This window comes from Carettochelys insculpta, chromosome 1 (assembly GCF_033958435.1).
Source record: "Carettochelys insculpta isolate YL-2023 chromosome 1, ASM3395843v1, whole genome shotgun sequence".
Classification (NCBI taxonomy): Eukaryota; Metazoa; Chordata; order Testudines; family Carettochelyidae; genus Carettochelys; species Carettochelys insculpta.
This window is the reverse complement of record NC_134137.1, coordinates 217614194-217638850: the sequence shown is the minus strand read 5'-3', so window position 1 is coordinate 217638850 and position 24657 is coordinate 217614194. Positions and strand designations below refer to the sequence as shown.

The 24657-nt window shown below is 44.2% G+C and overlaps 1 protein-coding gene across 2 annotated transcripts in view; it reads left to right on the top strand.

The window, feature by feature from the left end:
- NXPE3 (neurexophilin and PC-esterase domain family member 3) overlaps positions 1–23584 on the top strand; it is a 71781-nt gene extending 48197 nt beyond the window's left edge. The window contains exons 1-12 of one of the 2 annotated variants that reach the window (XM_074999055.1): positions 13194–13616; positions 15879–16018; positions 17011–17047; positions 17152–17255; positions 17350–18113; positions 18461–18566; positions 18859–19005; positions 19375–19438; positions 20046–20215; positions 20824–20934; positions 21059–21226; positions 22198–23584. In XM_074999055.1, coding sequence (XP_074855156.1) covers positions 13370–13616; positions 15879–16018; positions 17011–17047; positions 17152–17255; positions 17350–18113; positions 18461–18566; positions 18859–19005; positions 19375–19438; positions 20046–20215; positions 20824–20934; positions 21059–21226; positions 22198–22251 — 2112 coding nt within the window. In that variant the 5' untranslated portion in view covers positions 13194–13369 and the 3' untranslated portion in view covers positions 22252–23584. Of the gene's footprint in view, positions 1–13193; positions 13617–15878; positions 16019–17010; positions 17048–17151; positions 17256–17349; positions 18114–18460; positions 18567–18858; positions 19006–19374; positions 19439–20045; positions 20216–20823; positions 20935–21058; positions 21227–22197 lie in introns of those variants that run through there. The other variant, XM_074999057.1, reaches the window with a different exon arrangement.
- The last annotated feature ends 1073 nt before the right edge of the window (positions 23585–24657 follow it).

Here is a 24657-nt window from a genome sequence, read left to right as displayed (position 1 = left end):
GCGGGGCACAGGAGCTCTCCTCCCCCAACCCTTTGTGTGTGGAGCGTGTGGGCACCCGCTGTGTCGGAGGCTGCTGCCCGCTGGCAGGTTGGGGGCGCTCACGCTTTACCTTCATGCAGGCGGCTCAGAGCCAGAGGCTGGTGGAACCACAGCGCTGAGAGCTGCAGGAGGTGGGAGGAGCCAGGCTGGCATTCAGCTCCTCTCCTGGTAATGGGGAGGGGGAGAGGGAGAGGGAAGTGTGATGGGAAGAATGGAGCAGGAGGGGGGAAGGCAAGGGAGGGGCAGAGGACAGGAGTGAGTGAGGGCTGGGAGGGTCATACACTATAACCACTCAGATATAATGGACTTTTGGCATTAATGGACACCCCTTCCCCCCATTAGTCCATTACATCGAGGGTTTACCACATGTTCTTGATCAAGTTAGATCACTTCTCTATGCGTGTTTCCCCTCCTACTCTTTTGTCCATCATACCTGCTTGCACTGTGTACTCTTAGGGAAGAAACTGTCTTTTACTACATGTTAGGCACCCTATTCTGGCTGATGTACGACATCAGTTGTATGTTTCACATGATCATTAATTCCCTAGGTGTCTTGAGTGTTCCTACTGTTCAGTTCCTAGAAACCTTTCACAGCAGAGGTAAGATTTATGATGACTTGTTTTCACGGGTGTAGGAAGGTATAAGGCTGTCTGATACAATATTTACAAGAGTACTTCACGTGGTATCAAGATTTATCCTGGTCTCGCCTCTCTGCCTAACCTGGCAATAAATTGGAGGCAGGAATGTGGTTGTTGGCTGCGCTGTCTCAACTAATATGTTGTCTCTAGTATCAAGGCAGAGCTTCTGGTATCAATGCACTGCTAGGAAACATGATGTGCAATGGAGCCCCATCACCCAGACACATCACCAGGGTAAGTAGTCATTCTAGCATCTAGCCGCATGCTCAGAGAAGGCACAGGCATGCAAGCCCTTTCACATGAAGGTGCAAAACAGATACTAAAATATGTAGACAGGAGCCAGGGACACTGGTAAGAACAGATGTCTGGGGGCCAGTAGATGTGAGTGTTGTTCCATCTTCTGCTACAGACTCCTTACCTGGGAACCTCTGCAACTGTGCTCTGCTCTTTGCTGCAAATGTTCCTGTTTGTAATGAGAGAACTTAGATACAGCAAAGGTGTGTGGAGAGGCCTATTGCAATTAATGTTTGGAACAGTAGTAGGCATCCTTCAGTCTACGTAGATTATGGATCGTGCCCTTTATAGTTTCAATTTAGGACTTCATTTACAGCATCTACTGTGACTATGAAGACCCACACGAGAGTGACAGTCCTTGCTGCATCTCTTGCAGATGTGGTGGGTGTCTGGCAAGTCCTTAGTGTGCTTTCTGTGCACTCGCTTCTCCTCTGCTAGCTGTCTGATCCTCATCTCGCCCTTCTGAAGGCCCTTGTGTAACCCCTGCCTCCATCTGCTGCGGTCGTCTGCTAGTTCTTCCCAGTTGTCCAGCTCGATGTCTACCTCTCTGAGGTCTCTCTTGCAGACATCTTTGTAGCGCAGCTGGGGGCGTCCAGGAGGTCTTTTGCCAGAGGCTAGCTCAACATACAGGATGTCTTTTGGAATCCTTCCATCATTCATCCTGTGGACGTGGCCAAGCCAGCGGAGTCGACGCTGCCTGAGGAAGGTGTGCATGGTTGGGATTCCAGCTTGCTCGAGGACAGCGGTGTTGGTCCCTCTGTCCTTCCATGATATTCCAAGGATGCGCCTGAGGCAGCGCAAGTGGAAGACGTTCAGCCTCTTTTCCTGGCGGGCATACAGGGTCCAAGTCTCGCTGCCATAAAGGAGGGTGCTGAGGATGCAGGCTCTGTAGACTTGCATTTTGGTGTGAGTGTACAGTGCTTCGAGATCCTACTTGAAAGGTATTGTAGGCATGAAAAAGATTACAGTTTGGGCAAGGATGCATTTTTCTGTGATCTATTCACGCCTAAGCCTCATACCACTCACATTCAGCCAATAAATAATAAAATACTGGAACCTTCTTCCAACAAATCTCTCCTGTTTCAACGAAAAATGTTTGCATACATCAAGGTTATTTGTTGACCATTTTTCAGTGATAGACTATCTCTAAGTAAAGCAGAACCCACGCAGCACTTCCTGGCTGCAGCGGGGAGGAGGTTTCAAAATGATCACCTTTGGGAAGGGAAGGCAATCTCATACATCTTTCAGCTTGTTCAGACAGGCAGGGGTGGAAATAACTGTGACGTTCATCGTATTTACATTCCAGTGCAACCGGAGGCAATGATGCCAAATGCCCAGGGAGGAGCTAAGGAAAGGTTTTCCAGTTTATTACCTTTTTGGTGCTGGCAACTAGCATTGATAGTCCTCATAAGCATGCTCGGGTCGGGTTAATTATGGGTGTGTGAGGCAGTGGACACTACCATTCCCATGTTTAAGATTCAGGGGCCACTGGCCTTCTTGTTGTATTTGATAGGTGTCGGGAGTTCTGTCATATGCCACCAGTGGAAGAACAGAGTCACTGCTTATGTCTGTGTGACTGTATAGATTGAGCCAATCTTTTCTTAGGACACTCTGGAAATCATCGGTGTACTGAAGATCACGGTCATCTGTTTTGGTGGGTGATATTTTACATTTGATTAAAAATCATTATGGTTAATGAAGGGGACCTACCTTTTCATTCTCTAGAACCTTTATTAGATTGTCACTATGCAAAAGCCTTAATTTGCTGAGTGTCCATTAAACCCAAACCACCCTCCGGAAGCAAGCAAGATGGGAGGTAGAACAGAACGTAGGCTGTGACCCCCTCGGTCAGATTCATCCCTGGTACAACTCTCTGCAGTCAAAAGAACTACCACTGGCCAAATTCATCTCTATGCATCTCACTGCTATACAGCTTACTTAGTTAATGTCTGCAGAGTGATATGTAATGGGCGCTTCTCAGCTTGGTAGTATTCTAGCCAAAAGGCAGATAACTATGCCACAGTAACACGCTGGCAACAGAGACAGCAAGACTACGGTTACATTAGGGAGTTTTGCAGACAAAACTCCTTGAGCAGCTACACACAAACTGCATTTTGTCAACAGAAACTGTAGACAAAAAAGCTATGGAGATACTTGGAGGGGGGGTAGAGTTCCTTTTGTAGACAGAGGAGATCAAAAGATGGATCAGCTTTTGTGTAGAGACCTGATCTGTCCACAGAAGTTTTGTTGAAACCTCTCTTCCAACAGTAATTTCTGTAAACAGATGCTGTCACAAAAGTGCCTTGTAGGAAAAGGAAAAAAAAACAAAAAACCCTTAAAGCCTTTCTTGATTACTTGTGGGATGGCAGCCAGTACTTAAAAACAAAAGAAAACCAAAACAATTTAAGTGCTGAAGAAGCAACGTTAAAAATAAAGGTGGCCTACAGAGATTATTTTAATTTGCACCAGGCAAGAAATCCTGCTCTCTGAGGCACAACGTTTCGGACTGACCTGTTTCGTAGCCTTTTCCAATGAAGTGTAACCTGAATCTGCAGCCAGAATAAATAACCCTATCGACCCTGCTGCCGCGGCTCTCGATCCTCTTCAGCAGCGAGGTGCCAGTCCGGGTTTTGTAGCATGCGCTGCCGACAGGGGAACGTCCCTGAGATGCTGCTCAGCCTGCCTGGGAATTTCCACCCTGCAGAAAAAGTCCAAGTAGCCACTCTGGGCCTTCTCCACCCCAGCTTCCTCTGGCGTGTCACACCCTTCCCCCATCTCCTGCCCCGTGTCAAGCATTGCAAAAAGATAACGGGGGGTGCTGAATCACTGCAGCAAAAAAAGAACCTCCTAGGTTACACCAGAGCTGAGTGTAGTAGAGTCAGGTCTCTCCTCTTTTTGTCTACAGAGTCAGCGTGAGTAGGGCTGGGGGTGGGATAGGGGCTGAGAGAAGTTTCCTTGCTGCTCTGCCGCTTCTTCAGTTCCTCATCGTTACATCTCGGAGGAAACTGCTCTCTCCTTTTCTCTCTTTCTGGCTCACAGGCTTGGTAGTTGGTTGAGGATCGTTTACCAGTGGGGCACAAAGTAGTTGCTTAGTTTTGTATACAGCATAACTAAATCGCACTACAGCCATGAAGGTACCATATTATTTTTCTTATTTACTTGTATCGTTTAAAAATCTCAATAGAAGGCATGTAATTGTATTTGTCTCCCTTTTGACAGCCTTGGAAATTGCTCGTGATATCAAAGTCCAAGTTGTGCGTGTAGTGGAATACCACCGGGTGCATTAAAAGGTTTGATTTGGGAGTAATGGTAATAGATGACATTCAGAAGTGAAGGACCATAAATGAAGAGTGGGGTTTTCAAGAGCACCTAAATAATTTAGGAGCACGGATCCAATTGGCTTTTCGTTGGGACTGGTGTTCCTAAAATACTCAGGCGCTTTTGAAAACCTTGCCTGAAATCCCTTTTGGTAGTTCTCCTGGCTTGTGTAAAAATGGGTGATGGACAAGCAGAGAGAGTTAGGGTATTAGATGTGGCATTTGCTGTAGGCAGCAAGTGTTTCAAGTAACTTTGGCTGCACTATAATTTATTTTCATTTGTGATTTATCAGTGAACTGCAGGAGGATAGAATAGAAGCCCCAGGGCTGTAATCTGAAGTGAGCAGCAAATCATAATACAGAATGTAGAAAAAAATACATGTAAAGAAGGGAAGTAAATGTGTACCATGAATGGGAAGGTACTGATCTTTTGGACGACTGTAATCAGGCAGGCCTCTTATCAGAAGGTGAGGAATGTATTACAAAATGGGGCAAAGTGATTCTTGCAAAGGACAAAACATGGTCTGGATGCCGGAGTCCGTTGATGTCTCTTTGAACAGAGCTCTGTTATCTAGAGTTGTTGTTCTTGGGTTGGGTACCTCAGAGATTGGCATAAAGATGGCATAGTCTTCCTGTGTGTCAGACCTTGTTTGTGGTTGCCTGGAGGAGCAAACCAAGGTTACCATTTCATAAAGTAATGTAACAAAGGACAAAAGTCACATAGGAACACTTAGAATTAGGGCATATTTCTGCTCAAACTGAAACTCATAGAGCCAGACAGACACCCTTTTCCTGTTTTGGTTATTGGTTTACCGGTTTTCTTTGCAGAAGGCATTGCATTTTGCCTCAGTCTTACAGGAAGTGCATAAAAGGAGGTGTGTGTTATTCTTGATTCTGTGTTCCTGTCAGTGCCTTCCTGAACTCCTGAGACTAACTTCCACTCATCACAGCTGTGCAAGCAAATGTAGGTGGTGAAGGTTAGAACTGTGTGTGTCCTCAGCCTTCTTTGAAGGACTGTAATGAAAAGGGCAGTCTACCTAGTGAGCAGATGTGCATCTGACATTGCCAGTGACCGGGCTCCTGGCAAAGCAAAAGTCTGCAATCTTATATGCATGATGGACTTGGATTAGTTATTTTGTGGTCCCAGCTGAATTTTCTTGCTTGTACGACAAACAGAATGCTGGAACTGAAAGCTCTTTTCCCCCCTCAAACTCCTCCCCACCAATGATTTGAGAACAGAATTTTGTTTGCTGGGTCATGCAGCTTATTTATGTAATTGGTTAAATAAATCTATATAGACAATGTTTTCTACTTGTCAGGTACTCAGTTGTACCAACCACTGAGTCCTAAAATTGTAAGTTGAATTACAGAGGGTTGATATGTTGCTGTAATTTGTTGTTGGTATCCACGAATCCTTTTAAATACATAGCCCACATTCTTTTACGGTCATAAACCAATAGAAGTGGAAGAGGGCAGAGCTATTGTTCATGTCTTTTTTGAGACACCCCCCCACCTATGAAGTTGGCGATCAAACTGTGTATGTGGGTCAAATTGTGCCCTCAAGTAGACTGGTGCTATCCAGTGGATGAGGATTGCACTAAATGTTGAGGGCAAAACCAGTCCCAAAGACAACAGATTATATCAGTGCTATGTAATGCTTAAACACGCTCTTTGACACTTTCCTTGCTATGGAAGAACTTTGCTCATGAAGAATGGTGTAGATGCTTTTTCATGATCACTTTCATGCTGACTAATAGATGAATGGTAGCCAACTGAATCTCAGGACTTCTCTGAATTTAGTCAGCTTTGGATCATGCCTAGAGAAGAAATAGTGTCTCCTTAATATACCATTTTTTCCATTACACACTTGTGAACAAGATATCCATTACTGATGATGTGACAGTGCTCTTTGTCATGGGGAAATCTGCGTTATGCTTATTAATTATCTATATATTATGGTGTGACTACTGTACATGATGCTTTGGAGACCAGTCCCTGCCCAGAGGCATTTACAATAGAAATGAGAGCGGGAATCTAATGAAAAATGATGAGCACCCATGCAGCACTGTATATGTGGAGGAGGCATGCTAACAGTGAATAGGAGGTAAAGAGAAATTGCATATTGGAAAACATTACTTTTAAATAATTCAGATTGGTTACATGGCAGTTTTATAATGCATGGGAGCCCCTGATGATTCTCATTCTCCCTATTGATCTTTGCTCTCTTTTGCCCACAGTCTGAAAGAGAGGCCCACCTTATTTCATTTTTACATAGATATGGTGGGGGTCTGATTCCACAGGGTGCCAAGCATCCTCAACTCCTGTTGAAGTGAACGGGGGAGTTTATGGCATTTTGTACCTCGCAGGCCTACAAAATTTACTCTGTGGGAACACTCCTGGCTTTCCTTTTAAGAGGAAGAATCACGTACGAGCTTGTGCACACACATGCTCTCTTTTGAAGTCAGTGTAGCACTAGGTGGATACCCTTGGAAACCACTGTCCACAAAAACGGGCCAGAACAACTATAATGCAGTCAGAAGCAACAAGGCCCCTCATGCTGGATTTTAGAGGCAAAAGGTATCAAACCCTGTTTCCTATCCACAGAGCTGTTGCGCATCCTAATTCAAACTTAAAGCAAGCTTATCTACTTCTTCTGGGTAGTCTCTGAAAAGAAACTACTCCTTGTGATTTAGCCTCCAACTGTTGTGATTCTCTTTCAAAGAGAAGAGTTAAGTGTTATGCTTAATCATATTTTGGAGTGCTCTTTAGAAATCCTTCCAGTATACAAGGGCGAGGCAGCTGTGTTTGTATTAATTGACGCAAGAGCTTCCTGCACCAGGCTCAATATATGTACTCTAGTATAAAAAGCATTGACATCAGGAGCCTTAGTACTGCAAAACAAATATTTGCTTAGAATAGATAATGGAATAAATTTGTAACATTTTTATTTCCACTTTAGTCAAATTAGGCAATGTTCTGGTGATTCCATCCCAGAAATATGTTGATAAAGGAATCTTATCACTAATAGGTCAGTGTCTACTAGTGTATATGAATCTTAAGTTTATCAGGTCTTGTGAGTTAAAGCACAGAGTCCGATGGCCAGGGCAAAAGGTTGCTTGATTTTGTTTTTGTGCCTTTTCAATTCTGGGGTCAGGAGCAGTTCCCAGTGTGAGTTAGAGTAGAGATTCTCAAGCTTTTTCTTTCTTTGAGTCCTGTTACCCCAGGGATGCTATAAAATTTCTATAGCCTACCTGTGCCACAACAACTGCTTTTCTGCATCTAAAAGCCGGGGCCAGGGTCAGCATGGAGCAAGCAGGGCAGTTGCCTAGAGCTCCATGCCACAGAGGGTCCAGTGAAGCTAAGTTGCTCAGGCTTCAGCTCCAGTGCTGGGAGGCAGAGTTTGTGGCCTTGGGTGTCAACTCCACGTGATGGGGCTTTGACTTTCTGCCCAGCAAATCTAATGGTGACTTTATTTGGTGGCCCTCCTGAAACCTGCTCCCAGCCCCAGCAGGGGGCCTTGAACCTCTGGCTGAGAACCCCTGGGACAGAGCAGCCCCACACATTGTTCTAACTTACTGGAGTCTTGCATGGCTACTTCTGTTCTTCTCTTTATTCCAGATTTGCCAAAGCAAAGAAAATGCCATCCAGCCACCCCCCGCACAAATCTATAACATGACCCTTACCATAACTTACCGAAGCATAGATCCATATACGTCAGTGCTATGGCATTCCCCTTGCTGAGGATATTCTGCTAATGGTGGTTGTGGCCTCTTTCCATTCCTTTTCTGGGAGTAGGTGCAGATTCTGGCTTTACCCTGTTACCATATTGTGTTTCAAAATGTTTTGAATCTGTATTATGAAGAACAATATAATGCTCGTTCAAAGTTGCCCGGAAAAATGGTATCTCATAAACTGAGAACATCTTGTCACCATGAAAGTGTAGCGTGTGCTTAGACATGTTACGATGAATTAAGCTAACCAGTCAGTTGTTACATGTCTAAATAGTTTCAGTGATCAGGAACATCTAATCCAGTTTGATAGTTTCAGTCACCAATATTTGATCAATATAAGACAGCAGTTAAAAGTGTGAGAGGCAAGAAAGGTTATATATTTTAAAGGGAGTAATAATGCACTTCTTAATTTTGCTGAGTGCCGACCCAGATGATACAGATGTAAGTATAGATGTTTGCTTGTGATTTTGTTTATTAAAGAAATGTATCCAGTACAATGTTTCCAATTTTGGCCACTAGTTGGCATGAACAGTACACGGCATAACTGCTTGACTCAGTTCAGAAAAACAATTTTGGCTCATGCTGTCCTAGGTCAGTGTATAGAGATGGGTTTCACGTTGTTTGAAAAAGAAACCATGGAGGGTGTTGATCACCACATCACATTGACAGCCTATAGCTGTTGAGTAGGTGAACCCATGCAAGGTTCTAAAATGAGAAGCTACCCACTGGCTGAGAGTTTGTTACACATGGTAACAGCAAATGAAGGTACAAGTCTATTTAACTGTATGTGAGCTGGGTCTAATATTCTGACCCTAATTTATAGCTGGCCTGTAGAGCTGTGGGTATTGTTGCATTAACGTGCTGTTAGAGCCCCAGTAGGGGAGGCTGGCAGTGGCATGTGCTGAATTATTGCATCTACTGGATGCCCCTGGCATGCTCCTGCCAGTGCCTCTCTTTTTTGGCTGTGCTTGCTCTTTGTTGGTCTCTTAGGGAGTGGATTTTCCAGCCTCTTTGTGCCAATTTCATGGCTCCCATCCAAGGGCACTTTCCAATACGGGACATATTTGTAAGAGTCTTTGCCAATGTAGTCACCTGGGTTGAATTTGGGCCAAAATGCTTATGTTCAAGACCTTAGGTTTATGTTTTTAATACCTAAATGTAGCACTGTAACATTCGTCTTACGTTTGGTTTGTAGACATTACTGCAAAATGGCTATACTTGTATAAGGTTGTGGTGTGAGCCAGCTGATCCTGTGCTATAAGTGGTTGTATGTCTTGTAGAAAGGGTTTTAGTTATAGAGCTCAGGGGAGTTACAAAGACGTTTATCTTAACGAGAATAGGTTTTATCAGAGGGCCTAATAAATAAGACGTTTCTCTAGATATAGCCACTAAGAAAGGTGGGATACCTGGAATGGATTTTGAATGCTAGCCTGCAACTGGGATTTAGACCTTAAATGCCTTAAGGGAAGAGAAGAAAAACTTAGAAATAGAAAAGAAAAATAAAAAATCCTCTTATTTAAATAAATAAATAAAAAAGAAATTGAAGCTATATTTTATACGACATTCTTCATGAGATATACACCTCATGCTTCACGCAAAGATCATCGCTCCACAGCAGTGGTTCTTAACCTATTCACTACTGTGGACTGCATATGCAGCTCTCTATGTGGTACGTGGACTGCACCCACACCACAGAAATACTACAGTTTGAACCTCTCTAATTTGGGACCTGACCAGTGCGAAACAAGAGAATTTGCCAGACCCTGGAAGGTCAATATTGTCTAGCATATTATTAACACTTCCACTGCTTACTGGGCTCTTAGACGATACCTAGGGGCAAATTACAGCTAAATAACAGCACAGAACACTTAGAGCCAGGGCTGGTGGCTGTAAACAAACTCTATGGGACCCCAGGAAACTTAGTCACTTGGTTAGTGGTCATCCAGCTTGCTAAAATCATGCTGGATTATGGGTATTGCCAAATGAGAGAGTTCTGCATTACAACCTGTACCTGTACTTGAGAATGTTATGTGGTGTGCATCTCGTTGCTGATAGGGCACTGGTTTGAGAACCTCTGCTCCGAGGTAATGTTCAGGGCACAGCTCTTCTTACTTCCTATATGTTTTTATAGTGCTTAGCAAAATGGGGTCATGATCTTGACTGAGACCATGGGGAGCTACCACCATTGAAATTACATAACAAATTGACTTGTCTGAAAGTTTTTTTTTAAGTTAATTCTCACATTGAATGGTAATGTTTGTTTATAGTTGTCACATGACCCAGAAATTCAAGTAGATACTGTTCAGATACAAACTAATAAGTTTCTCTTTAAGAGAAGGGAAACACATTTGTAACAACAGTTAAAACAAAACACACTGCCAGGACCCATCACTGAAGAGCTAAGTAACACTGCAGTATTAAGTACAATACTGTTGGTGGTACGGCAGCTGGGGATATATAAAGTTTGATGAGTCTGAGCAGTTTTCAGAAAGTTTATTCAGGGAGTTGTTTCTCGGTTATCAAGTGTGCAGAGTGTTTTGGGGCAAAAGGATCTGAACAACATACACCTGTGATAGTAGTAAAGCCATGTCTATGCTATGGGGATCCAGTGGCCTACCTGCAGTAATGTAGCTATGCTGTCATACCTGGCCTAGCATGTAGATGCAACCTGTGGAAAGAGGGCTTGTCCATTATGCTAGGAACACTACCTCCCTGAGAAATGGAAACTAGGTCAAGCAAAGCATTCTTCTACGAAACAAGCTGTGTTTGCACTGGGGGCGGGGGTTAGGTTCACATAGCTGTGGCAAGCAAGTGTGTTAATTTTTCATACCTGGGAGCACAACAGCTAAGCTGACCTATTTTAAGTGTAGACCGGGCCTAAGAAATAGTGACAATAGCTACTTGCTGTAAGGACAGCATTTTGTTGAGTGTGCTGTTAAACTGTATTTGCTCTGGGAAAGAAGGAATTTCATTTTACTGCATTTATAAAATCTTATGGCCTGATTTCTGCAGATCCTGACTCACAGCAAAGCCTATCACACACAGCAAGAATGCTCACACGTGATAAGACTGCTCATGGAAGTATGTGATTGTTTAACATGTATTTGACTGCTGTTTCTGATAGTGGCATGAAAAGTTTGTATGGTAGTTGTTTTTTTGTGTCATAGGTTACAGTGCAAATTTCACTGCAGTTGGTCAGATTTGAATATATAGATTAATATATATATACATATTAATATATATATAGTTCATTCCAAACAACCTCCCTCTTTCAACTGCTGTCAAAAAGAAAATGTGCATAATAAAAATTAATACTCTCTCCTCCCCCAGTCTGAATAGTAACAGAGAGGTAGCCATGTTAGTCTGTATTCCAACAACACAAAACTTCAGACATGTAGCACTTTAAAGACTAACAAAATAATTTTTTTGGTGATGAGCTTTTGTGGGACAGACCCATTTCCTCAGCTCCCCCAGTTTATGCATATTTATGTGGTACCCAATGCCATTTCCTCTACTCAAAAGTCAGACGCTCCCGAGCTAATGATTCATTGGGTTGATGCAGGTAATGCCAAATGTCCATAAGGGAGGGATGTGGCTATCATCACACTCCGACAGCTTTAATGCAGTACAGTACCCATTTAGCAGCTGAGTAAACTGGCAGTGACCTTTCAAGCTGAGATAAAGCAAGACCCATAATCTTCACACTTGTGATCTGGCACCTTCAGAGACAACCTGCTTAAATTAATTTGTAATGGATACAATTTTACAACAGGCTCATCCATGGAGCAGAAGTGACACTGAAAACATTCTTGAGATGAAAAAATGTCTTCTCAGAGCTTGTGTTTTTAAGGGGTGGATGGTGGGCGGGGACTGCCCAGGGAGGGAAGAAGAGCTTTACAAAAGGGAAGGATGGTTTGAGGATTATCCTCCCTGGACAGTTTCGATAAGCAACAAAAACCACTCCGAGCTGCCTCATGTTAAATAACTTTCAGAAGTGCCTCTGTTAAGAGTTTCATTCCCATGACTTGAAAAAGATGACTAAAATGTATGTGGTGATCCACCCTCATGCTAAGGGCCTAACAGAGAAAAGCCTAAATCAGGGGTGACTTAAGAAAGGAGCTGACCTTTAACAATTTGCAAGGCCCAAGTAAAAGGTAGAATGGTTTAGTGTTCTCTCACTCATGGAGAGCAGTGTGCACAGTGTGACAGAATGACATGGGACAGGGTACATCTCAAATTGCCCCGGGCTGCTGGAAGCTGGGGTTATCAGAATGCTCCATCCACCCACTCCCCCCATTAGCCCTCTGTGTGCTAAGAGGCAGATGAGCTTGATGCACTACAACAGACAGAAATATGCAAAGGGTGAAATCCTGATCCTGTTGAAGCCCAAGAAAGTTTGGCCATTGACTTAAATGGGGCCCACTCTTCACCCAGGGTTCTGCCCTAAGCAGCTTGCTAGAGAATCGACATTCCTAAATTCCATCCTTTTCAGTGCTCCCTCCACTGTTGTGCCTGGAAAAAAGGATGGGATTTAGGGTACGCCTATACTTCCGGTGCTAGGGGTCAGCACGCCACAATCGATTTTCCAGGGATTGATTTTGCTGCATGTCTGATGACACAGCAAAAATCAATGTCCCTGGGGTCGGCCGGTGACAAACAGGAGGGGTAAGGGATATCCTCAGGAGCCTGATGATCCCTCATCTACACCAGGGAAGTCGATCCTGATACTTCGAGTCTAGCTATGCCACGGGTGGGGCCAGAACTGGATATCCGGGATTGAGGCTAATCCCCCGTGCAGAACCAGGCCTGAGGCTTGTTGCTCCTTTGGCAAACTGCTTGGGGTGTAAGCCCCCGGGGGGTGATGTTTCCCTCTTAATGAAGTCACTGGCCAAACTCCCCTGGGCTTCAGCAGGGCCAGGATTTCACCCCTTGTTTACGTCTCTCTGGGTAGAGCACCAAACTGGCCTGCCCGTTGGCACGCAGGGGACGGCCGGGTGGCGGTGGGTGGAGCACGGCGGGCTCCCCAGCAGCCCAGCGCCTCTCCCTCTCGCCGCCCCGTAGCAGCCCCGGCCGCGGCCAGCCTGGTGCGGAAGGGGGCGCACGACACGATTCGCGCGCAGCTGGGAAACCAGCGCCTGCCGCGCTCCCGGCGCCAGCGGCTGTTGCCCAATCCCGGCCATTTACCGGCACGCCCGCCCTCGGCTCCCGACAGGCGGTGTCAGCGGCCGGGGCCAATGGGCGGGCGCCGGCCACACCCCGCCGGGGCGGAGCGCATATAAGAGCCGCTGCCGGGCCGCTACCGCCCTATACACCCATCTGCCCGTCCGCCGGCTCGGTTACTGCCAGCAGCATGATCGTGGACAGCACGCGGGAGGCGCCGGCCGAGGACGGCTCCGGCTCCGGCTCCATAGGCAGCCCCCTCGACCTGGCCTATTTCTATGGCGCCTCCCCCTACGCCAGCAGCGACGGCAGCTGCTCGCCGCCCCCCTCCGTCCCGGGCTCGCCCGGCTCCGACTCGGACCTGTCCGTCAGCAGCAGCTGCAGCGGCGACTACCGCAGGAGGGACTCCTTGAACGGCCCGCGCCGAGCCCCGCGAGGTACGCCCGAGCCGCCGCCTGGGCGCTGGGCTGCGGGAGGGTGGGAGGCACTGGGTAGCCAGCGCCGGCCCTTGGCAGGCAGCGCCCTGGCACTGCGCGGGTACGGCCGCGACGAGCCCCGCCGGCTGCGGGCACCGGGCGCTGCGCTGGCCTGGGCGCTCGCCGCCCCCCGCCCCAGAGGTGGCTGCAGTGGCCCGGGGGCTGTGGGCCTTTCCAGAGGGAGCCGGCGGGGGGCTGGCACAGCTTGTATGGGGTGGGGGCGGGGGGAATGCAGAGCGCCATTGAGCCAAACTAAATCCTGTAGCGAAGAGAGGCCGCGTCAAGCCAGAGCTTGCTGCGGCCCCGCCTCCTGGCGGCCCGCACGGGCAGCTGCTCAAAAGTAAAACGCCCTGCCAGCTCCCAGGCCCGTTCTGCGGCTGTAGTCGCTTACTGTGCTACAGCTCCTAGAGCTCAGAGTTGTGCAATGCTGTGATGGACGTAAGGCCGTGAGCGACCAGTGGCAAGGGTGGCCTTAGATGTGCAGGTACACATCTCTCAGAACTGGCAGGGACCTCAAGTCCAGCCCCCTGCCCTTTTGGGAGGACCAAGCGCCACTCTTTTTTTTTTTTTTAAACTAAATCTGTTTTGCCCCATCCCTAAATGGTTCCCTCAAGGATTGAACTCACAAGACTGGGTTTAGCTGGCCAACCCTCTGCGAGGGTTGCATTTTCCCTTGTGTCCAATACTTTGGAAGTGAGGAGGGGAGGCTGTTGGCCCAACTGCTCTGTAAAGCAAGCTGGTTACTGCAGGGATGCTGTGAAAAGTGGGCTGGGAATTTATGGCTGCTTCCCCCCCCCCCCCCCCCCCGCAAAGAGAACGTCTTGGTTGTGCAACATCAGAGGGTCCTGGAGGGAGGTTCGGAAAATGACCAAGGACAGAGGAAATCTTGTAACATATTCTGACAGGCCGGGAGGATAGAAGGCCCAAATTAGGTAACAAATGCTTTAATTGGCCAGGTATTGAACCCCCAAGTAAGAAACAGTATAAAAGGTCGTTTAGCAGGAATAAGGGTGTGGGCTCCTGCACATGAGGCGGAGGCTAGCAACTTCCAGTCCAGACAGCAGACCCCGGCCTGATCAGCCAGACATCACCACCACGAAAGGTCCCAACCAGCCGTATCTCTAACTTGAAGGGCCGTTGTAATGTAGTTATTGGTGAAATGTGGGAGCATTGGATATTGTTGGTAAGTCGCATGTAATTATATACAGCTGTATGTAACCTAGGGTTTAGCCTATGCCAAATAAATAAATAAATATATGACAAGTGTTAAGTAATTGTAGTTATGAATAAATGAATCAATCACTATTGGTGAATACCACTAGCTGGGGCTGTATAGAGAATTATTGGGACTTAGAACAGCCGCAGGGCATTGTGGTGTTCACAATTGGAGTGTTATTGTTCCTGGTACTCATAATACTGTGGAAACCTAGGTTTTAAAGTAGATACACTGAATCACATAGTGCTGCTATAAAGGTGGGGTGGTTGGTCCCGGGCCACCCGACTCCCCCTGCTGTATCAAACCCCATGCGCACCCATGGGACCTGGAGTAGGTCTGCACATTGTCAACTTTGTACTTTCCTTATCAGGTAACAAACTTGCTTTTACAAGCCTGAATGCCTTAGGTCATCGTTTTCTCTCTCCCACTTCTCTTTTTGTAGCTTCAAAACTGATTTTAATTTTAAAGCTATGAGACAGAAGAGGTCTGGCAGGGAGTGTCACAGCTGTATTGTACTTGTAATGAAGAAATTTGATTTTTCCCCTGCTGTAAAGCACTAGTTCCAGCCACTATGGAGATAACAAACACAAGTAATTCTGAAAATTGTTAAACAAAAGTTTTATAGTATTTAGACATCTACTTGTTTTCAGATGTAATCGACTGGGGCAAGAGACAGTCTTTCTTTGTTCCTGTGTTTGGATAGTGCCTAAGAGTGGGTTCCTGCTCTGTAATTGGGCTTCTAGCAGCTATGATGACATGTTCTCTTGTTTCCAGATTGTTAATCAGTAAAAGTGGGATGTATGGAAGGCTCTAGAAGAATGAAATATAAACAGGTTATGTGCTTCTGAAACACCTTACTGGCTGGCAAGGTTCTGTGCAATATTTTTTATGTCACGAGACTGTCTGCTTTATTGGCTGAAAGAAGAGATTCACCTTATTTTCCATTTGCCTCTGTGGCTTGGATTGTGCAGGTGGATTAATTTAGTTTCCTCTTTGTGTTTCAACAGCTGAACACCACATGGGGGGAGGAAAGCAGCACAGAGGACCTTTCCAAGGGGTTCGTGTGAAAAATTCAGTGAAGGAGCTCCTATTGCACATTAGAAGCAACAAACAGATGTCCACAAGCCAAGTTGCTGATGAATTCACGGTAATTCAGTTTTTTTGATGGCGTGGGTGAAATTCAGCTCTGCTGTAGTTGTATTCAGCTTTGAATGAGGAGATGTACTTTAACACCAAAATCATATTTGTTGTCTTGTTAATGTCCGTATAACTGAAGATGTTTCTCTCCCAGAACTGGGGGAGGGAAGAGATTGTGGTTGGAAGGGAATTGGGAATGAGCCTGAAGGTGACTTCAGTGTCTTGTTAAGAGACACATTTTGCAACTCATTTGCTTACTAAACTTTATTTTCCAAATGGAGCCTGCATATACACACACATTTGAACTGTTGTGCAATCTGATCAAATTCAGAAAGGGTTGAGGCACTGTAGCATTCTGAGAAAGGACCTATTATTTAATTGCTTATAAGGGCTATCAGTCTGCTCAGAGCAGTATGGGACTCATTGAGGTAGGTGATGTGCTCCCTGGGGAGCCTGCCTTCTAACAAACTGAAACAGAGGAAGGGAGATGTGGGGAATCCCAGAGAGAGAAATATCTTAGGAAGGGTGTCTTGATTTGGTTTGCTGTGGCATCCATTAAGAAGTGATTCTTGAGGAGTGATTGGAAATGCCGCCATAGAATTTAACAGGGATGAAGCTGGTAAGTTACTCGATAATTCCATGGAAACCTACTGAATTGAATAGAATCTGTAGGGTTTTTTGAACCATTTGATCAGATTCTATAGCCTGGATATAATTTTCTATTGCTTTCCATAAGATGGTTTGGAAATTCAGTAGAACTTTCGTAAGAGTAGCCTTAAAAATAAAGGATTTTTCCCCTTCTTCTCATCTCCACCAGATTTAGTTGGAGATTAGAAAATGAAAAGATGGTTCGGACATCACCTATTAGGGCTATTGTAAAGGATCTGAGAGCTAGGTAGTGCTTTATTGTTTTATTGTTTTTCTTTGTTTTGAAATTTGGTTTTGGCTTTTGTAATGTGTGGTTTTTTTTTTTTGTTTTTTGGTTTTTTTTCCCCTACATAGGCACAAGTCGGAGCGGTGAACTATGAGCAGTTCACAGGTACCCATTTTTTCTTATATTCTTCTGTGAAGTGTCTACAAATATCAGCTACATTTCAAGCGAAACCTTAAAAGCTGGTTGTAAATGCATTTTTTATTTAACAGAGTTGAAGAACATACTTGGTCGAAGTGGTAAAAGAAGGGCTCATGAACCTCTTTCTGATGGACCGAGTTACAAAAGACCTGTTAGTTTTCACTCTCACTTCTTGGTAAATAGTACTATAATATCTAAAATATTTTTCCACTATTTTTTGTGTAACACAAAATGGTCAGCTAAATTTTTTGTTTTTAATTTTTCTCTAGACACCCCCGCAAACACCAACCTCTCTGGATAGCATGGAGGATGCTAATAAAAATGAACCAAAACATAACTGTTCTGACATGCTTCAAAACATTATAAACATTAAGAATGAGTCAAATCCAGTTTCTCTGAACACTGTGCAGGTCAGCTGGCTGCACACCATACCTAACCACAACTCTCCAGGGGAACGATACCAGGACATCCAGAGGTCACAGGCTTTCTCTCCACCTGAGAAGTACCAAGTCTTCCGAGCCAATAGTCCCCAACAAATGTTGGATCCCCCCCAGAATTTCCAATTTTCTCCCTCACAGACCCAGGGTTTGCCACAGAACTGTAATCAGGATCCGTTACTGGAATACAGGCCATTTTCTGGAAATGACCAGTCTCCTACCTATCAACAGAATGTCTTTGAAAGCCATGAACTGCAGTATTGCCAAACTCAAAGTTTTGCATCGCTCTTGAACAGTTCTGAAGGCTCAGAGAATATATCCAACTGTCTCCAGCCTCTAGTTACTGCCCATCAGCCATCTGAGGTCAACACCCACACTCAGAACTTCAGCCTAGTACCAAATAACAGCTCTAGTACACTTGAAGTAAACAGTTCATCTCTGGCTACTCTAAATGTCTCTCTGCAACACCAAGGTATTGTCAGAAACACAGCACAGCTGGGCAAGTCATTCTTTCAGTGGCAAGTGGAACAAGAAGAAAACAAATTGGCCAACATCACTCAAGAGCAGATACTTGCAAAAGATTCAGATGGGGATACGTGAGTGTTGTTTTGATATCTGTGGGGGGTTTATATTTAACTGACCCTAGATTGTTTGGCTGGGAGCGGATTATTTTCATGTGTTAGCAGTAGGTGCATACTGTGAATGTGATGGTTTCTATCAAATATCAGTGATACAGTAATATTGCTGGTACCCAGTACTCAGTGTGGTTTTTTTAATGGTACTGCTGTAGATAGTCACTTTTGTGAATTAAAACAAATTGCATGCAGTCATTGAATGTGGAATGCTTGCACCATGTATATCCTGCATTTGTATTTATCTAATAGTATGTCTCCCATTTGCACAGTTACATTCTTACACCCTGTATTTGTATCCCTCTATGCAGAATCCTTCACATTGCTGTTGCCCAAGGCCGACGGGCTCTTTCCTATGTTCTTGCCAGAAAAATGGCTGCTCTCCACATGTTAGATATTAAAGAACACAATGGCCAGGTGAGCTTCTCCAGTCCGGCCTCTCTTATATGCATGCAGATGCTGTGTGTCCAAACCCTGAGCCAAGTCAGGTGGACTACTTGTTAATGTTAATCTTGAGATTAAGCTTGCAGACCATGGTGGGCTGTCTTTAGTTCAGTGCATAACTGAGCAGTAATTTTCTTCAAATTGTTTGTCCCAGCTTCCCAATGCCAGTAAGCATTGTTTGTTTATAGTTTGTAATGGGGTTATTTAGCCCCTGTTTCCTGGCAGGTAACGGCTGACTGTTAACTTTGCTTTTCAAAATTTGCAGAGTGCTTTTCAGGTGGCTGTGGCTGCCAATCAGCATCTTATTGTCCAGGATCTGGTTAATCTGGGGGCCCAAGTGAACACCACAGACTGCTGGGGTAGAACACCATTGCATGTTTGTGCTGAGAAGGGGCATTCCCAGGTCCTTCAGGTAAGGGTCAGAAAGGCAGTGAAGCTTTTCCCTTTGTCTTTTGTGCAGTTCCTAATGGCTTTACATTCTTCTGGGAAGGCTCATACTAGATTCTGAAAATACTCAACTATGCTGCCACAGTATATCAATACACTCTTATATGTCCCTTACGCTAATTGCATAAAATCAGCAGTTTGCTCTAAAATTATCAGCAGTATTAGACCATTATTGTAGAATCCTGGTAATTTTAAAAATAAGGGGTATGTTCTCCTTTAATCTAAAACTCTTTTTATTCCCAACACACTGTTACAGCAATATGTTTATAAATGCTTTAGTTGTCAGTATGCCTCTTGGAGGGAGCTAATGAGTACTTCAACCCCATATTTGCAGGCAATCCAGAAGGGAGCCATTGGAAGTAGTCAGTATGTGGACCTTGAGGCAACAAACTATGATGGTGAGCAGCTATGAGTTTTATATTCAGAATTGCTGCATATGATTGTTTGTAGTAGCGGATAGAAATGCATCATGAGGCAAAAAAGCAAGAGAGCCAGACATGTCAATTTTTTTGTCAGCTGAGGGTAATTGCTCTTGGCAGATCAGCTGGGTTCTCCTTGATCAAGTAGAACCTAAGTTGGTTTCCATGAAGAACTTGTTTTCTTGGGTTATGCAGGACTTCCACACTTTTATAGGAAAAGCATGAACTCTGCTTTAATGACATCAGTTCATGCTTAAGATTATAAATTTGTCTAATTCTCTTTTAATCATTGATGTGTCTGAGTGCTGAGGAAAGAATAGAGAGCAAAGGAATTACCATGAACTCAGTTGAAAGCTCTGTAGATGTAAATGTGCTCTGTTTGTTTTGTTATAAAACATCCTTTAGACTAGTCATTTGAATATTGATTCTTCATTACTCTCATGTGCTGAGACAAGGCTAGTGTTTAACCCTTTCTGGGGGCTAACATGGCAACTCAGAACAGCAGGGAAACATCAAAGTGGAAGGGATTCCCTTTGTAAATAAGCAGCTGGTCCAGTTGTACCTCATTTCATTTTTTAATGTTCAGGGTTGACAGCTTTGCATTGCGCAGTGCTGGCCCATAATGCCGTGGTGCATGAACTCCGAAGCAGTCAGCCACCTCACTCACCGGAAGTCCAGGAGCTTCTGTTGAAAAACAAGAGCCTGATGGACACCATCAAGGCACTGATCCAGATGGGAGCCTCTGTTGAAGCAAAAGTAAGAACTCCTTAAGTAGGAACTGACTGGTGGCTGGGAGAACTCTCTAAGCGAAAAGAATCGCTTACTACGCATCAGCTAGTGCTAATAGTAATAAACAAAAGGAATTGAAGCACAGTAAGAGCTAGTTTGTGATTGGAATAGGAATATTACATGTATTCAGGCCAGACAGTGCAAGAGAGACATGTTAGAACAGGGGAGTGGTAGCCTAATCTTTAGAAGAGTTAATTTTTGCTGTGCTGGTAACTTTTCCTGAAAAGGGAAATTCATTAGAAGCAATGTGATAGATCTGTAACAACTAGGTGGTAGTTTGGATTTGAGTTAGATGCTATTCCTGTAGCCAGCTTGAAAAGTTGTCATAGCTCATCCTGCATTTGATAGAACTGTGTAGTGTTAACACCCGTTGAGTCATGCCTTTTGTGTGTGTGAAATTAGAATATTTACTTTAAAAATAATTAACTCCTGTTTTAAATGGGATTAATTTTCATTGTGTTCGTGGTTTTACAATGTCAGTGGGGTGGGGACAGGTATGAAAGGGTTGTATTTCCCTTTGTGAGTGTCCATGTATGCTTGTGCAATACTGAAAGTGTTTTTCTGTTTTTGAATAGGATCGTAAAAGTGGTCGGTCAGCTCTGCATTTGGCAGCAGAAGAAGCTAATCTGGAGTTAATTCGTTTCTTTTTGGATCTACCCAACTGCCTGTCTTTCGTTAATGCAAAGGTACGGGATCTTTCCTGAATTCAGTGGGAGGGAGCGTATGTTGTCTGGTAATGGCATTGTGTATGCGCTGTGATTCATAATTCCTTCCTGTTCATAGTAACACTGTGTGCTCTGTCTTCGGTAGGCTTACAATGGCAACACAGCGCTACATGTTGCTGCTAGCTTGCAGTATCGGGTGACTCAGCTGGATGCAGTTCGTCTGCTGATGCGGAAGGGCGCTGATCCAAGTGCTAGAAACTTGGAGAATGAGCAGCCGGTTCACTTGGTTCCTGATGGCCCAGTAGGAGAACAGGTAAACTCCAAAGTCTTTAAAACTTTTTCTGGGGGTTGGTGGCAACTGATGCAAATCAATGACTGTTCCTTAGATGTCTGCACTCTATAAAGATCTAGGATGGGAAACCTAGCTATCAGCACATTTCTGAGGTGACATTCAGATGAAAAGCTCCATGTCTCTTTTCCAAAGCAGAATAGCTTTCTCATTCTGAATAGCTGTTCCAAATAGCTCTCCCCTAGCTCATTGCAGCACACTTCTAATTTCCATGCGTTTAAACATAACTTTTAATTGCTTTAAATTCAGGGAGTCACAAAGATAGTATTCTAGATAGTAAAAGACCTGAGCTTGGTTTCAGGAATTGTTGACTTTTCGGAAAGGTGAGTTTGAATTTTTTTTATGCCTTGCAGGTCAGCTCATCTCTGAATAGCACAGCAAATTTGTTATATGCAGTTTGCATTTAAGAGTGCAGGAGTTGTACAATGGGACAGTGGGCCAAATCCTAGTCCTACTGAATCAATCTGATTTACTTAAGGGGAAAAATTCTAAAGTTTCAGGTTTAGGCCCATGTGTAATTTTTAACATGTCAGATGCACAGAATTGTAGAAGTTACTTGTAGCATTTATTTTAGCTCAATAGCTTTTTGTTTTAGAAATATTATTTACCTTTGCCTGACACCCCCCCACACATTTAAGTGAATATGGACTGTCTTGATTTTTATTTTGTATTGTGGTAGCACACAGGTCCTAGTCGTTATTGGGGCTTCTAACAAATGAGTACACAATCTGAGCAAATAAGTAATTCTGGCTTCACTAAAAGTGGTATAAATCATTTAACTTTGAGTCCATTCACTTCAGGTGAGTGGCCCTAGACTCTAGATTGTCAACAAGGAGAAGCAATACAGATTTGGGTTTGATAGATATTTTATCTGACCTTAGTGATTCAGTATGGGAGGATGCATATTAATCTTTCTTTTTTTTTCCACCCCCCAGATAAGACGTATCCTGAAGGGCAAGGCAGTTCAGCAGAGAGCTTCGCCATATTAAACTCCATGTGTCTTGGAGTTCTGTACACTCACTGTCAGTTAGGCAGTCCTAATGTATCTGTAAATAGACCATTTGCCCTGTAGAGGCAAATGTGAGTTGTTTCTATGAAACAAAAGTATTTAGTTCACTATTATATAGTGGGTTATGTTAACACAATTCAAATTCCTCTGACCAGATGGGAATGTTCAATGCCAGGTGTCTGGATACCTGAGTTTAATAGCTATTGTAAGCTGACTTATTTGAACAGTTTAACTAGTTCGTAGACAAGGGTGGTTGTATTGAAGGTTTCTTTTTATATTTAGGTATGTGTAAGATAAAGGGCAGCAATATTAAGTTCTTTTAAAAATCACAAATTAACGTAAGGATTAAAACTAATAATTTTAGAAGCCAGAAAGAGTATTTATATTCCTCAGTAGCTTCCCCCCATGTCTTATTCAGTGCTGTATATAAATCAGTAGCATTATCCTGCTATTCTGTTGCTTTTTGTAATTTGGTTAACTAAAGAGATGTTTCAGATGTTGAACTTTGTATTGTGGATTGCACATATAATTTTAATATTTGTACAAATCGGATGAATTTCATTGTGTATGAACATGGAGACAATGAATCTGAATGGTTATTGATGCTTGCTTGTGTATATATGCATTGCAGTTATTGGCAGGAAATGAAATGCTATAATTATTTATAAGCTTGATCCTACTCCCAATTAAATCAGTTGGGGCACTGTCAGCCATGTTTGCATGCACTAGCGCAAGGGCTTGCTTTCATCTTCACAGTGGATTATGTGGGAGAAATGTCTGTCTATGCTATGTATATTTCCTCAACATGGTTTCATGAATATGGCTCTGATTCAGCCAAGTACTTAAGTGCCTAGCCTTAACTCTCTTCCTAGTCAGTATAGTACTTAAATATCATTGATTTTAATGTAAGTATTTGGCTGAATCAAGCCCACTGTATTTATATCTAAAGAAGCATGTTTTTCGTACTTTCAAGAGCTAGTCCTGTTAACTTACAAGCATAGTGGATAAACGTATTTGAATTTGATGTTTTATTTAAGAACAATTAGACTACTAGTGCAAGAAGTTGATGCTGTAGAGACATGCTCTGTTGGAGTAATTCCACATTTCCAAGTGATCAGTGTGTACAATAATCCATCTTGTTCTTATACTCGGTAATGGTTCTTGCATCATAATTCCCTTCCTTAGTGCTGTAATTTGGAACAAAGCATGTCTTGTAGACAAATTGGTGAAATCTGGTATCCTCAAATGTAACTCTGATGCTTACCTGCCAAGTTCTCATGTACAGTGTCAAATAAATCTGTTTAATTCAAAAATATTGGGTGTGCTGCATTTGTTACAAATAACATTGTCTTGATGAAATAGTTTGACTTCTGTTACTCTTGAGGGTTGCTTCTGGGACCTGGGAGGGCCACTGTTTTAACAGGTTGTATGAACACACTACTGCAACTGTTACTCACATGACCAGTCCTTCCTGTCATGCAAGTAGCCTTTTCTTCTAAATTTAGGCTCCTTTAAACTATGGCACCTTAGCCAATCTCCTGTCTCCTCCCCTGGGCCTTTCCTTCTGATGCTCCATCCTCTTTTTCTTCTCTACGAGTTGTGTAGTCAGTTTAGATCAATGATTCCCAAACTTCCTGGCATCATGCCCCTCTTTTGACTTGTTTTTTGAGAAACCTTCATGGCCCCCTACCTTTTCTTTACCATCATTTAACCCCCCTTTTAACAAACATAAGTTGTAATTTAAAATAAACTTGCTATAAAAATGTTGTTTAAAATTAAAAATAAGCACTAACTAGTTTTTCTTGTCCCTTGAGGGGGCCTGGCGCAGCCCTAGCTGCCTGAGCCCCATGCCAGTCACCTACCCTCCTGAGCCCTGTGCTGCCAGAGCTGCCCAAATGAGCCCTGTAAGCTGCAGGCCAGCTGCTCAAACCCCTGCTGTTGGGGACAGCTGCATGTGGGCCAGCCTGCCTGCCTGAGCCCCATGCTGCTGGGCCCAGCCAGCTGCCTGCCTGCCTTGTGCTGCTGAGGCCAGCTGCCTGAGCCCCTCCCCTCCCCTAAAGCTAGGCACCACTAGACTCACTCTTACCCCATCCCCCTCCCCTGATCCAGGCACACCCAGCCCCCTATCGAACCCCATCCTACTCCTACTCCGCCTCCCACCAACCCATGTTCGCTCGCCTTTGCAGAAGGCAGCTAGCCCCACATGGGTCTTTGCTGGCTGCCTGTTTTTTATAGTGGCTGTGCTGGGTCACCCATATGAAAAGGCAGGGGCTGAGAGCTGGAAGCAAAGGCTGGCTGTTTCTTGGGGGGTGGGAGTGATGGTGGGGCTGGGTTGCTTCATGCCTCCTGGTTTGGAAAACCATGGTTTAGATCAACAGTGATTTGC